Genomic DNA, 15,380 nt, shown 5'->3' with positions numbered 1-15,380 from the left:
GGTAGACAGTAGATACACTTGTATATATGGGTTTCCATTAAGTCTCTTTCCCGGCAAAGAATCAGAGTCTGAAGTATGGCGTTTGGTGAATCAAGAACTGTGAGGTTTGCCAATTCTTCCCTATCCCATATCCTACTGGATACCAATACCTTTTGATTTAGTTTTGATGCTGACATTCTTAGTTAATATGTGCATTCAGGTTTCAGGATGATCTTGAGACTGAGTTGAGACTAAACAAAGAAAGTCCCATGTCAAAGCCGGCCTATAAGATGAATGGCAAACAGATGGATTTATGGAAGGAAAGGGAGCTTTCTAGGGTCTTCTCTGAGGATTATGATACCACAGAGAAGTTGGTATTGGATCCCAGGGGACCAAGAGTGAACAGATGGAACAAAATCTTCTTGATAGCATGTCTGGTTTCTTTATTTGTGGATCCCTTGTTCTTTTACTTGCCAGTGGCTAAGAAAGACAAATGCATTGATTTATCCCCTCGCCTCGAAGTGTCCCTCACCATAATTCGCTCCATGGTGGATGCCTTTTACATATTCCAGATTTATGTCCGGTTTCAAACTGCCTATGTTGCTCCTTCCTCTCGCGTTTTTGGTAGAGGAGAGCTCATTATCGACCCTTCCAGGATATCATCCAAGTATCTTCAAAGAGACTTCTGGCTTGATATTATGGCTGCCCAGCCCTTTCCTCAGGTATGTTACTCCTTAGACAATACCTCAGTTGTGAGCATGCATTTTTCTCTCATTGGAACACTTTGAATATGTACATATATATACGTGTAGGTGTTAATATGGCTTGTAATTCCGAATCTCAAGTGTTCACAAATGATTACTTCAAGGCATATACTACGCCTTGCAACCATTTTCCAGTACCTTTTAAGGTTATATCTCATCTTCCCTCTATCATCACAAATCGTCAAGGCGAAGGGGGTAATGATGGAAAAAGCTTGGGCTGGGGCAGCATATCATCTCGTGCTGTATATGCTGGCAAGTCATGTAAGTCACTATTACCGATCATTATCTGCATTAAAATTTTGGATAGTTTGGTGACAAAACTAATTTTCTTTTAGAACAGGTTTTAGGGTCGTGCTGGTACCTCTTAGCCATTGAAAGGCAGGAGGAGTGCTGGAAAAAAGTTTGTACTCTTCAACGCCCACATTGCCAGTATTATTATCTGGAGTGTGGCAGCGTTGGTGATCCGGATAGGGTAGCTTGGTTCAGAGCAAGCAATGTCTCGGGTCTATGTGATCCCAACAATAATTTCTTTCAATTTGGCATTTTTGCTGATGCGCTGACTCTGGGAATCACGGGCTCCGAGTTCTTCATCAAATACTTCTACTGTCTTTGGTGGGGACTCAGGAATCTCAGGTAACTCCAAAGTTGGTATCTGATGTTGTATAGATATCAGTGACAGAGAGTACGATGAATTCATTGAGGATCAGAGACGATAGTATTCATTATTAGATTAGAAACTGATTAACCATTCCACTATATGTTTTGCAGCTCTCTGGGACAGAACCTCTTGACAAGCACTCATGTTGCAGAGATTAATTTTGCTGTGATCATAGCAATTCTAGGCCTGGTACTTTTCGCCCAGCTTATAGGCAACATGCAGGTAATACAAGACTAGAAGATGGCCCAAATTTCCTCTTCATTATCCTGACAGGCAGCATATATATAATTACTATTATTATGATATTAAAACCAACAGATGTACCTGCAATCGACAACCATGAGGCTGGAAGAATGGAGAACAAGAAGGACAGATATAGAGAGATGGATGCGCCACAGGCAGCTACCATATGAGCTGAAGAAAAATGTTCGGCGACACGAGCAATTCAGATGGGTTGCCACACGTGGAGTTGACGAGGAAGTCATTCTCAGAGACCTTCCTGCTGATCTCAGACGCGACATCAAACGTCACCTCTGCCTCAATCTAGTCCGACAAGTAGGTCATTCCAACATATTTTACATCCTTTGGTTGCCACAAATCTGTTGAATTGAACTGACATGGTGATGCCGATATGTCAGGTACCACTATTTGATCAGATGGACGAGAGGATGCTGGATGCGATATGCGAAAGGCTGAAGCCATCTCTATGCACCCCAGGGACAAGGCTCGTTCGCGAAGGTGACCCACTGAATGAGATGCTCTTCATAGTTCGAGGTCGCTTGGATTCACACACAACCAATGGTGGCAGAACTGGGTTCTTCAATTCCTGCAGAATAGGGGCAGGTGATTTCTGTGGCGAAGAACTGTTGCCGTGGGTTCTGGACCCTCGTCCGAGCGCAGTGCTTCCTTCATCAACCCGCACAGTGAAAGCCATAACCCATGTGGAAGCTTTTGCACTCATAGCTGAGGACCTACAATTCGTGGCAGATCAGTTCCGGAGGCTACACAGCAAACAATTGAGGCATACCTTTAGGTTTTATTCCCAGCAATGGAGGACATGGGCTGCTTGCTTCATACAAGCAGCTTGGTTTAACTACAAGAGGAGAAGAGAGGCCAGAGAGCTCAGGAAGAAGCAGAATCAATTGGCTTTGTCCACTGTGTCTCCGGGTTATACCGCCATGGAATACTTCTCTGCACCTCTGCAACCCCACATGGAATACTCCACTAATCTCACAAGGTCTCCCCTGAGAGGTGGGAGCTTGCGATATGGTTCTGATCTTGACATTCTTGGTTCATTGAGGAAGCCTGTTGAACCTGACTTCACCATGCAAGATCCACGAAGCACTATATGAGTTACATACATATGTGTGAATAGCGGGCAATATAATAATCTCCGATCAAGGCCAAGGGCCTTTAATGGAGCTTGTGATAGGGTCAACGGCTCTCAAATAAAGTAAAGCTCAGGCAAGTTTTTGCATCTCTTAAAACAGTTAGCTACTTTTTTGTTTGTTTGTTTGGCTGAATGAGCGATATTGACGCGGAATATAACTTGGTTCATATGTATGAACGGCCCCTGGCAACACATCCCGAGTTGTTATATCCAGTGAGCAGCGCCACTACAATTTTTCTTTTTTTGGAATAATTAGTGTAAGCCTTATATGTTTTCACGTTAAGCATTTTATAATTTTAAAACTATGAAAAAAAAAATTGGTGTCTGGTATTTAATTTTTATTCAATAATTTGTTATTTATAATTCGTGGACGTGACCGCTGCACGGATTAAACAAGAAACTACGAATAGGGTTGGGTGGGCATGCCATGCACAGTATGGTTTGCATGATGAGCAGAGAATGGCCAGCCGGAACGACTCATTGTTTCGGGTCAAGTAAGGTCCAGGGCCCGAATGAATTGGATTCCCCTATTGGGCCAGGTCGTTTCACTTGGTTGTTGGAGAATTATTTAATTGGAAAAAAGGCCCAAAAGAAAGAGAGAGGTGACGAGTGGGATCGCAGGCATATAGAGGAAGGGAACGCGTATTCCGCAGGACAAGGTGGGGTCTCAATAGAGAACTAGTGTGTGGGCGGCAACTGGTACTTTACACTTGTTTATGTCAAAAGTTTAATGTCGGATTCCACTTAATTTTACCAAAGAATATTCCAAATCCATTTCTCCTTCTAAAAACACCATGTTCTTCTTCTTCTCCTTCAAGAAAAAAAGATCCTTCCTTCTTCGTGAATTTAGTTGGTAGGGTCAAAAATTTCATCCTGTTTGTTGTTTGTCCTATCCTCATCGTCCCATGCAATTTCCTAACCAACCTCTCCATCTCCGTTTGTTCTACTCATTGACTTTAGTTAACAGGGGTAATGATTAGCTTCAGACATATCATTTGACCCTGCCAAATCTGTCTTGCAAGCCAAGCCAACACAGGAGAATTACAGACATGTTTTAACCTTTTAATTCCCTTCCGCTACTATCGATGCAACGACTTCATTCATTCTTTCAATATCACGTCAAGCATCATAAGCCATCCATGCTTCCACCATTTCATGCCTGCCTTCTTAACCCTATATCTGTCTCTCTCTCTCTCTCTCTCTCTCTCTATATATATATATATATATGCACACACGCAGTAACACGACATTAGCATATAACCTTTAACTTCGACCACATGTCTCTGCAATATTTTTGTTTCCACTTGCTGTTTCTAGGTGTATAGCCATTAGTTAATTACCTCAAGGGGAAATGCTGAGAGCAAAATATAAAGTATTCAGCGATGAACATGAATAGGTACGAGTAGTACATTATAATGCACGCCAGCTTGTTGGGAAACTTAATTAGTACACGCAGCATGTAATTGTTTTATAGTCCTATATAGAAAGAGGGATGAAATTTCCTAGAAACACTTTGGGCGGTGGTGGCTCATGAGAATGTCATCAGCTTGTTGTCTGGGAAATGGGTGACACAGTTTCCTGTTTGGGGCTTACGCAGGTTATTGCTCACGGTCTTTGAGGAAACCATAGCCCATACACATACACACACGAACAACACCAATATAGTAATTCATGTTTAGTTATTAATGCCACCTTCGTCTTTTCTTCCCCACTAACAACGCTCTTCAACAAACACATCAGTCTGGGTTTGATTCCATGCAACTAAAACTCGGTTTTTATTAGTTCTGATTTGGTTTTTGATCGCTTGCAAGTATCAGTTTCAGGCTTTCACAGCACAGCTTCTCCTGTTCGATCTCAATCTGTAATGCGGGTTTGCTATATAGATATACAAATGACGTGGGGCTCCTGTTCTTCCTTTAGTTTTTAAAACAGTTATAGCCACTGTATATAATGCTAATCGATTAGATTGACTGAATATCTGAGTCAACAGAATAATTAGTTCTAAACTCTTAGGGTTACATTAATTAATTATCTCTTTTGATATGTGTTATTTTAAAATTTGGAATAAATTCAAATTATAGTTTTTATCGTTAAATAATTAATCTGAAAACAAACGTTACAAATGTATTCTTGCCAAAAAAAAAAAATTCTTACGGATAATGTGACTATTTTTGTTTTTAGGTAAATCGCTAAAGAAAAATTCATTGTTGGTTAAATGATATTGCTCCCAGCTCCAATATACTCCTCCGGTCCTTAATATAAGCTCATTTAACTAATTTGATTAAATTAAAAAAGTTAGGTAAGTTAGTCAATTATAAGAAATGTGACACATTTTTCTAAAACACCATAATCATCTTTCTTAATACCTCTCTCCCTCTTCTACTTGATTATGGTTGAGAAAGTATCCATAGAGGTAATTTAGAAAAATTGATAAATATGAGAAATTGGTCTTATATTTAGAACCAAAACCAATTCAACAATTGGGTCCTATATTAAGGACTGGAGGAGTAAGAATTAGTTGATTAATTTGAATAGATTAAGAAAATTAGTTAAGTTAATTATCTGTAATAAATAAGCGTTGTCTTTTTCAAAATATCCTTATTAATCAAGTGTTATTTAATAAAACATTAAACATATGCAACTACAATAAAGACTACCTCAAAAAAAATGAATAAATCTAAAAGTCAAATTAGATTGAAATTTTATATTTAGGACCAAATTGAAAGTTAAACTAACTGATACTAATAAGGTAGTCATAAACTTAAAAGGGCTGGATACGGTAGAAGTCAAATGAACCGTTTTAATTGACCGAGAGCCACTCTTGAAACTTGTGTTCGACTTTACATTACATTTTGGAATGCTGTGTTCGGAGAGCAATCAAAAGGAAGCGCAAGTTAATTGATTGCCCATCATTGATGATCTCTTTTTCTGGCTTCGCAGTACTTTAATTTGTTTGACCAGAGCCTGATTAAAAGGTAGTTTCATGTGCGAGCCAAGTGTGTGTTGAACAGAACAAGAAAGAAAGGAAAATTAAAGAAGTTAGTCATTGAATAATGGATCTCGCTTTTCATTCATAAAGTTCCTCATTTGTTGAATAGCAATACAAAAGATCCATGTCCCCTCCATAATAAACTTTCCATATAATAACAAAGCTTTTCATTCTGGAGTAGTGTTATCAGTAGATAACATTTTCAAAACCAACAAGGAAAACAGGCAAGTCCTGTTATATGTGTGTGTGTGTGTGTGTGTGGATCAAGAAGTAATAGTTAAATTTAGATTTTTCTGTGATAGGGAACCAAACCCACTACAACATTGATGCATGCACGATGTTTCATATTGTGGGGATACCAACCTTAATCAGTTTGCATCTCTAATTGGATTGATATGAGAGGTTCCCAAGCTAGGCTCTCACACACGCGCGCACACACGTATATATATCAGTATGCATGATCTGTTGCATGCGCATATGGTATCATGAGATATAAAAATATGTATGCATGCATTTTCATGCTGAGTGTGAATAATGGTGATGATATATGATAGTAGTGGACGGTGGATAAGTGAGGTAGCGATGATAAAGTTGCAGTGTGATAGAGACAGGATTAAGGTTTAAGGTGAAACTCAATTGAATGAAAATACTTAAAGAGGTGGCCTGTATATGATTAGGTATGACGTATAGGGGCCTGAAAGTCAAAGCACTATAACGCAGAGATGGCAGGCCTTCTGTCTTCTTCTTCCTCCACTATGCATCCAGCCATAAAATATATGATTCCTCCGGCCTCCCTTTTGCTTTTTCCTGTCTATTTCATCCAATCCATCCAATTCATATCACAAGCTCATAATAGTGTGGTCTCAGTATTCATATTTGGGACGAGACAGCTTTAAAACGATGTCTTTGCTTTTAAGATCTTCAGAATTGACTTCTGATCATGAATTTTAATTTCTGCAGCAGTTTGTTCAAAATGTTGCAGTAGCTTGGGGATGAAGTGTAAATGTGTAGTTGCTGCTTTAACTCATTTAGTGAAGTATAAAGATGAGAGACATCAATATATATTGCATCTTGTTTGCCTGAAACAATAGATAGATAAAGGATTGGGTTTTATTGCGAAATGTGAATGCCGACCTAATCATAACGATTAGCCTAGTTAAAGTAGTGAGGAATGAAAGGTCCAAGGGTGTTACAGTGAGTATGACTACTGCATATGTATTTTTAGTTCAAAGGAATCAGACTAATAATAGGTATTTACGTAGTTGCCAGAGGAAGTTGAAAAGCTCACAGCCTCCCTCGCACAGCAGAATAGCAAAAGCTAATTAAAAGCCACAGGTGGTGGAGAGAAAGTGGGAAAGGAAGATCCATGAAAGTTGAAATTACCAAATTGCAAATATGAAAAGGGGTGTGGATTAATATATATACACCTTTGCACCGATTTTTTTTTTTTTTAAATTTCAAGTTCATGTGGCCATTTTGTAAAATTAATGCCCTCGACGTAACTTAAATTAAAGCAGTTAGTTAAGAAGGAAAACAAACTTTTGGAAAAAAAGCATCGGCATGCAGGGGCCTTAAACAACACAACTTTCCAATCTGATTAATATTTGCTTCGCAACTTCAAACTAATCAAAGACAAGCTAAAAGCCTGTTGGTTAGGACATAGGATAAGGAATATTAGGAGCACAGTCAAAAAGGCATTAAAAAAAGGGGACCAAATTAAACAAGAGTCATCATTTTTGTCAGCGACACCTTAATTAAGACCTTTTTGGGAAGACCCCCCCGGGGGGGGGGGACGACGTTGCAAAAATCAATGAAAGACATCATCCTAAACGTTTCATTCATTAACTTGTTATCATGGCACAGAGGAAATTAGTGGTGAGATTACGCATAAATGTGTGTGAGACCCAGAAACGAACAACATTATTATTGACACGGATCGCAGTTTATTTAGTACTACCAATTCTATATGTAATTGAATTCTACGAACTGGTTAAAACTGATAAAAGTCTTGTTTGGGGAAAGACTTGATGGAACAGGTATGAAAGGAGAAGAAAGAAGGATGGTGTTTGCGGCTAGGTGTAGGGGCTACTCCATGAGCATATGGGACAGAAAAGATGGAGGGGCCCATATGCCACCACGTTTCGAAATTCTGGCCTCTTTGCCTGTCTACGACGTTCCACTTTGCACCCCGGTCTCAGATTATTCTATCACCCCACCACCTTTCTCTTGCAGAATAATCACTCCCCTAAAACTACCATGAATACAAATCACTTCTATCTTTTCAATGTAGGGGTGTTTGGTAACCTTGAAGAGTGCTTCTCAGAAACATTTTTCTGCAAAACGAGACAAACTCTTCTATATATTTACTTCGTAAATCGTAAAAGCACTTTTAAAATCATGGTTTGGTTTCCATCCAAATACCCATATACTAGAAGATAAAAATAAATTCATTGCTTAACTTTGCATAATTTGTTAATGTTTCTCTTTTACTGTCGCCCCTGAGGATTTAAGTTCTTTCACAGAATAGTTGGTACGCGTTTTAAATTTCAAAATTTGAGACCCTACCAAGTCAGTTACAAACATTCTTTTCTAAAAAGAAAAAGGGGTTCCCTACTGCTGAAAGACGAACACATATATGTGGACTGCTTAAAGGTGAAATAAAAAAGTAACCGAAAGCGAGTATGTGTGTGAGAGAAGAAAAAGAAACAGAGTCTTGAGCAAATAAGGACACTCTCGAACCAGGCCAAGTCGAAATATGCAAAACGCAATGCACAATCAGGGGATGTTGGGCAGCTCGTGATGATGGGCGATAACAGCTAGTGTTTTTTTTTCTTTCACATCAGCTCAGGCCCTTTTGGAAATTCTCTTTCAGATACCCGGTGGCATAAGTAATAAGCATCATCATTATTGTCATGTCCTTTCAATATTATCGAAGTATGTACAAGAGATCAAAGAGTAATGGGTAATTTGTATTTGGGAGGTGAAGTATTTGTCTTGGTTTTCTTGTCACGTGCATTATCACTAACACACAAAAACATACTTTTAAACGCGCATGCAGGCATGGGAAGAGGTTCAAATGAATTTTTATACAGAAGCTCAATCCCCCATTCAGAAGGAGTGATAATGAGTTCATAATCTCTAAACATGGGAATGGGCAGGAAGCAGACAAACAGAGCTGTTTCTAAAGCTAAACAAAGAACAGGCCAGAAAGGCCGTTTTGGGATTGGAGCCTCAAAACCAATATAAATATATAATAACCCATGTAGCTTAAAGGCCGGAACTGTTTGTGTCAGCAACTTGATTTAATCCATAAATAAAAATAAAAAAAACCCCATCAAAATATTAAGAAATTTACGAATATAAAATAATGGGTTTTTGGAGAAGGAAAATCCACAGGCGTAGAAGAGGGCGAATGCAATGAGTGAGGATGGAGAGGACATGGGAAATGGAAAGAGGGCGTGTGAAATGAATACCAGATGTTTCCTGCGACTACAACAAGTGTGTCGAATAATGGAGAGTGGATGTAATAAGAGCACTACCAAACCCACTTATGTTTTCTTATTCAATCATCAATGCACAATGCTCAATGGCGCTGCAGCTCCATCTGAACTCAACCTCTGCTAATACCCATAACTTGCTCAGTGTAAACAGTTCTGTTTTTCGAACACAAAATTGCAAATAAGAAAATCTCTGTCAGAATAGCCCATATAAACATCAATTATTTAATTATCCCACCCTCACATTTCTGTCTAAAACCTGGGCTAATCATAGGTAAAAGTAACGAGGGTGAAATTTAAAAAGCATCCTTTTATTGTAGGCGTAAAGCAGAGACACTCAAATTCTGCACTTTTCTTTTGTTGCATAACTACACGTATATTTACTATATTTCTTTCATGGTGGGGGTCTTTGGAGTTAAGAATCCATTGATTTTGGTTAGTTGAAAAGTTATTAATGAACCACTTTCTTAGTGAGGCAGCACTGTTTCTAGATAGAGTCTAGAATATGATTTACTCAACAACACTTTAAATCTAAGTGGCAATACAAAACAGCACAAGTGGAAGGAGAAACAGGGCAAAGTGGCAGTGTTGCCCATACATAATTGGCGCCATGTGGATTTGTGACTTGTGCTATGACAACTTTGTTTGGGGATAGGACCCTCTTCCATCTCCTCCTTCGCACTAATGATCCAAAATTTTTATGGTGGAATTCTGCATGAATGGGTTTCCGGTTCAAGGGATAGAAAAATGAAATAAGGAGGTATTTACATGGGTATTTGACTTGATGCGTTTATCTGTCTGGCACTTGACTTTCTGATTTGTGGTATATATCTCATGCTTGTCCTGTTTCACGGAAAAGTATTTAATAAACAGCGCTTCCCTTCCTGGCAAATTGAAGAAAATAAAAATATAGATTACCCTGAGACAAACACGTACAAAACAAAACAAAGCAAGAGGCAGTTTGGCCTTGAATTATCAAGCTTATTACTAATTGAAAAACAGTATTGAATATAATAATATTGGGATGAAATATATTCTGTATGCCCACTGAATAATCCTACGAAATTAGGTGGGGACCACAGGAACAGTAGGCCACGCGTGCCAAGGGTAAATGTGTGGGTATGGGGGTGAGAGCGTGCTAGAGCACTCAGGTGTAAAGGGGGGGCGGGGGTGGAGTTTATAAATTGAATGGGCAGAAGGAGGAGGCACTGAGAAGAGTAGGAGCGAAGCAAACAAAACATCTAGTAGTTGATACAGTGACACATGCATGAGTTTGTAAGAGTGAGGTTCTAGTGCTTCTGACTTGTAAAGCAACACACACGCATAGGCAAATAGAGTGAGAGTGACTGAGTGAGTGTGATTAACAGATAAAACGATGGAAATGGAGGGTGAAACGAGGCAGTCAAGATTTAAGAGGATTTGCGTCTTCTGTGGGAGCAGCCAGGGCAAGAAGAGTAGCTATCAAGATGCCGCCATTGAGCTTGGCAAGGAATTGGTAATGCAATCTTTTATGCCTTTTTTGAACTTCTGTTCAATCTATATCAACCGATGCCTCTTTTCTCAAAATGCCCAAAAGGATTTTGTGGGATAATTTATGTGGCTTGGTTTTAATCTGGGTGTGACGGAAATTTGCAAAACTTGATCGTATAACATTCTCCAAATATATTCAGCATCAACTTAGGGCTAACCTACTGTGTTCATGACATGTTTGTTATTGTTCCTGGTTAACGTTCGTTCTGTTAGCTCCAAGCTTCTCTCTTGGTTGAGTTTATCCCTTTTTACATTTCATGCAGAATGCGATGTCACCTTAAACCTTTGTCAAGTTGACTTTCTACTCTTTTTTTCTGATCTTTGCTATTAACCGAGAAGCTCAGCGCTTCTCTAAAATTGGACATTTCTACGTACGCTTCAGTTAAGAGTGCCCTCTTGCTTAGTGAAGGTTGGGCCGGTGGGGAACCATTTTGAATGTAGAGTTTTGGGATTTTCTTTTCCAGATGGGTCATCATTATTCCATTTTGTGTCATCATAGTGTTTAAGCTACATTTATTTGCTTCGGTATTGGATCCTTATGGCATATTGGGCTTGATTAAATAATGGTGTCTGAAGGTCTCAAGGAACATCGATTTGGTGTATGGAGGGGGAAGCATTGGTCTTATGGGTTTAGTTTCTCAAGCAGTTCATGATGGCGGTCGGCATGTCATTGGGTATGATTACTTTTCCCTTTCCTCAGTCCTCACTCTGTTCTACATTTTTCTCTCTTTTTTCTCCCAAAGATGTTGGTAGAAAGGAAGATCAATGAAACAGAGTCAATGATCAACCACACTGTGCTGATGTTGTTGTGTTACTATTTTCCACCATTGACGCTGATTTGTCATTGTATTGTCTCATGCAGAGTTATTCCCAAGACGCTCATGCCTCGAGAGGTATGTCTGCTTCAGCTAAAAGCTTAACGTCTTTTTCCTTCTCATAATAAAGTGTTACGCCTACAAGTGTTTTTTTTATTTATTTCTTTTTGATCAAGGATCAGACCAACTTCGCCCCCTTTTTTAAAATTAATTTCTGATTTTGATTCCATTCCAACTTGCATCATCTTCCTTGTCCCGTGTCTTCTTCACTTTCATCCAGGTCCAGGCAGTCTTCTTTCTTTCGATAATGAAATAGCAGTCTTTATTCTCAAATACAACTGAGCTGAACCGCAGCATCAGCATCTCTCCTTTTTCCTGTTTTATTTCAGCAGTAAATGCATTCAGCTGAGCGGCTTTATGCAGTTTCTTCAGTTTTACTTTGTTGGCCATTAATAGCTTACATCTTCTTGTCGTCTATTTCTTTTTAAATCATTTTCAGTAATAATAAATGGTACAGTATAAAGCTGGACTTAAATAATTGTATGGGATTATTCTACGGTTCCTGCAGGCTGCGATGCTCATCATTACTGAACAGCACAATACTTCAAAACACCTGCCTTCTTTTTTTATCTCTAAATTTGGGTTTACTCTCCTGATTTTATAATTATGTTGCGTATGCTGTGCCTTTTGCAGCTCACTGGCGAAACAGTGGGAGAAGTGAAAGCAGTGGCAGATATGCATCAGCGAAAGGCAGAGATGGCTAGGCACTCGGATGCTTTTATCGCCTTACCAGGTTATACTGCGATTACTCTTTTTGTATTCAAATCCTTTCCCCACTCTTCATCACCCCAAAAAAAAAAGGGGGGGGGGGGAAAATTCCCCTCTTCAACCAAAAGTAGATCCCTTAGAAATGCTTCAAGTTTTCTTAATCTAGTTTGAAGCTCCCCGGCTTCCAGGTACTATACAAGTGAAGGGTGAAACTGTTAACTAAATAGAAACATCCGGCCAAGCCTGTTCGGCTAAAAATAATTGAAAATATTAAATGTAGTGAGATTATAACAGAAGTGACTGGGAAGGGCAGAGCCCAATGCAGCTTTCCTGATTTTCTTTTACATGCCCCGAGGTCATGATTAGAGAGGAACCCCTTCCTTTAACTTGTTACACGGAAAAATTTAGAGCTCTCGAGGCTCTCTGAGCAACTGTGCTTCTCGTTTAAGACCATTTTCCCATCTCCTACCTGCGAAACGTGACGTGATGGTACTGAATTCACCGCCGAGGCTAGGGAACTAAAGGAAAATGACTTTCACAAGATAACCCTTTTAAACTCGTACCTGCACCTGACATTAGAATAATGCTTTCCTGGTTTCAATGACCGGTCAGGGTAGTTCTTATCGTCCTAAGTAATCAGGTGCGTAACGTTTGTGTCAGAAGAAGCACGCAACCCCACATGGCCAAATAACTTGTCACTTGTTCTATAAGGGCGCCCTCGTGTCATTTGAAAATCGACTTCCCAATCCCTGCCCCCCAGTATTGGAAGACTAGACAGGAGGGACGGTGAAAACTGAAAAGACCATATCAATATTAATTAGGACCTCTCTGGTGCTCCAGATATGAACGCTTGTCTGATGAGTGATGATAGCAACAAGAAATACATGTGGCGGTGGCTCGAAGAAAAACCAAATCTAAAACAGAAAATAACTGGTGATACAGAGAGTTCAAACGTGAATCATTTTTCTACTCTTTCATACCTAGCTGATATTATAAGAAGAGTTAATTTGATATCCTTTTTTTCATTTATCACTATGTCATGAATGGCCTACGTTTTTTTATAATAAAATCTGGAAGGAACTCATGGGCTTTCCTTACAGGAGGTTATGGGACTCTTGAGGAGCTTCTTGAAGTCATAACATGGGCTCAGCTTGGGATACATGACAAACCGGTAACTGACTAATCCCGTCTTGTTGGAATCTGTAATTTTGTTCCCATCCGTAGAATTGCCAAACCAAGGTTTGGATTAATTTGTAGGTGGGGTTACTAAATGTTGACGGGTACTACAACTCTCTGCTATCGTTTGTTGATAAAGCTGTGGAAGAGGGATTCATTAATCCAAATGCCCGCCACATAATTGTTTCAGCACCAACACCAAAAGAATTGGTGAAGCAATTGGAGGTAATCGAGTTTATCAAATTAATTGCATGTTCAACCATCTAAGAGTAAATGCAAATTCTTATTCACCAATATTCCGTGACAATATGAATATGTGAGGTAAACATGAAATATAACCAGGGCGTTTAATTCACAGGAATATGTTCCCTGTCACGAAAGTGTTGCTTCCAAGTTGAACTGGCAGATGGAACATGTGAGTTATGCTCAAGAGTATGATATGTCAAGGTAGCTGCATTTTCAAGATATGCAAGGAATGATGAGAGCAGATTGAATTTTGGAAGTGGAAGAAGCTAATTAGGAACATCACTGATATGTTTTCTTTTGTCGTGTAAATTAATGATAATATATTGACCTGATGAGTATGTGAAAGGAAATCGTGTTGTTCCCCTTTTGTGAAACGAAGTTCCTGCTTCAGTTGTAAGTACTAGTAGGGACTTGCGATGTAGCGTTGAATGTCAAGTTTCCAACTAATTTATCCTGTTCAATCAAAGCTGTCCATCTGCCGCTTTAGAACAGCCAGTTACTCTTAACTCTAACAAATCCTCTTGTTAGCCAAAATGAGTGGGAAACAAAAATGCTGAGAATCCCAGGGGATCCTATCTTCCAGCAAATGGTGGGGTCGAGCTCATGCTGATGCTTGATCTTGATTGGCGGGGGATCATGTGACGCTAATGAAAGGCATCAATTATTGGGTATGCCTGCAACAACTGTTATGTGCTAAGATAATTTCCCAAGCACTGGGGCATTGTGTTGTCCGTTGTAATCAACTAGTGTGTGATGATTCCGAAAGCATGATGAGGAATTCGAGGAAGGAAAGGAAACACCTCCTCATCAAAACTGTGATATCATAAGAACGAAGGAACCAGACAGTAACACAGAGGGTGGTGATGAGAAGGAAGGTGAAAACATTATGAGTGGTTGAGGGTGAAATCAGCATCATGGGGGTGACAAGTTAGGCAAACATCCATTAGGACCACAAAGAAATTGTTGGGTATTTGTCGGGCAGGACCACATACGGGGGATGCATTAAGTGTTGGGACCCTAACAGGGACATGGCCGCTAGTGTACGGCTTAATATCAGATTAACGACGCTTTCTGTTAAACTCGGCCTTCGTAACTCGTACGTTTGGGGAGGAAGGAATACGTTTGCCAACGTCAATTCCTGTGTGCTTCCCCTCATCCGGCAATCATCTGTTTAATCTTCAATTCCCTAGTTATGCTAGTTTATGAGTAAATAAATTGATGCTCATTCTGTGTTCAGCCCGGGGTCGCTGGGGAGAGGACTACATTTTCCCTGCTCAGACTATTCCCCCGTCCCCGTTGGGCTTTGTCTGAGGATTTGAGAAGGATACAGCTGAAACTAAATTTTGCTTCACTTGTCACCAAAAATTAATAATTTTTTACTTCTTAACAAGTGTGGATCTTGATTTTATGTTTTGGTTGAAAACGTGTGTGAGCATTGAGGACAGCCCAAGTGACACCCCAATGTTGTTTGAACTTAAATACAAAGATTACGTTTTGATAGGGAGTATTAAAAATAAGGGATAAGGATTGAAATTAGGATTAAAAATATATGTTAAAAGGATGTTTAG

The 15,380-nt window shown here is 39.5% G+C and overlaps 2 protein-coding genes across 2 annotated transcripts; both read left to right on the top strand.

Moving 5' to 3' along the window:
* Nucleotides 1-76: 76 nt before the first annotated feature.
* Nucleotides 77-2,753, top strand: LOC114732061 (protein CNGC15a). Its single transcript, XM_028919352.1, has 7 exons — nt 77-104; nt 200-701; nt 792-1,004; nt 1,084-1,376; nt 1,512-1,623; nt 1,720-1,956; nt 2,040-2,753. The coding sequence occupies exons 2-7, from the start codon at nt 249-251 to the stop codon at nt 2,751-2,753; spliced, it is 2,022 nt and encodes a 673-aa protein (XP_028775185.1). The 5' UTR covers nt 77-104; nt 200-248.
* A 7,808-nt stretch (nt 2,754-10,561) lies between these two features.
* On the top strand, nt 10,562-14,240 carry LOC114732083 (cytokinin riboside 5'-monophosphate phosphoribohydrolase LOG3). Its single transcript, XM_028919384.1, has 7 exons — nt 10,562-10,772; nt 11,384-11,481; nt 11,670-11,700; nt 12,316-12,415; nt 13,491-13,561; nt 13,648-13,791; nt 13,925-14,240. Exons 1-7 carry the CDS (start codon nt 10,653-10,655, stop codon nt 14,015-14,017), a joined length of 657 nt encoding a protein of 218 aa, XP_028775217.1. The 5' UTR covers nt 10,562-10,652; the 3' UTR covers nt 14,018-14,240.
* The last annotated feature ends 1,140 nt before the right edge of the window (nt 14,241-15,380 follow it).

The sequence above is a fragment of the Neltuma alba genome, unplaced genomic scaffold (assembly GCF_004799145.2).
Source record: "Neltuma alba isolate B1F8T4 unplaced genomic scaffold, ASM479914v2 tig00012871_pilon, whole genome shotgun sequence".
NCBI lineage: Eukaryota > Viridiplantae > Streptophyta > Magnoliopsida > Fabales > Fabaceae > Neltuma > Neltuma alba.
Note: the sequence above shows the minus strand (reverse complement) of the source record. Positions and strands in the feature narration are given on the sequence as shown.

Bases quoted from the DNA above. Each gene is read 5' to 3' on its own strand.
- LOC114732061 (XM_028919352.1), top strand. From the start codon at position 249: ATGTCAAAGCCGGCCTATAAGATGAATGGCAAACAGATGGATTTATGG. The intron at 1,377-1,511 runs GTAACTCCAAAG...TATGTTTTGCAG, and splicing joins TGGGGACTCAGGAATCTCAG to CTCTCTGGGACAGAACCTCT. The intron at 1,957-2,039 runs GTAGGTCATTCC...CCGATATGTCAG, and splicing joins GCCTCAATCTAGTCCGACAA to GTACCACTATTTGATCAGAT.
- LOC114732083 (XM_028919384.1), top strand. From the start codon at position 10,653: ATGGAAATGGAGGGTGAAACGAGGCAGTCAAGATTTAAGAGGATTTGC. The intron at 13,562-13,647 runs GTAACTGACTAA...ATTAATTTGTAG, and splicing joins TTGGGATACATGACAAACCG to GTGGGGTTACTAAATGTTGA. The intron at 13,792-13,924 runs GTAATCGAGTTT...TTTAATTCACAG, and splicing joins AATTGGTGAAGCAATTGGAG to GAATATGTTCCCTGTCACGA.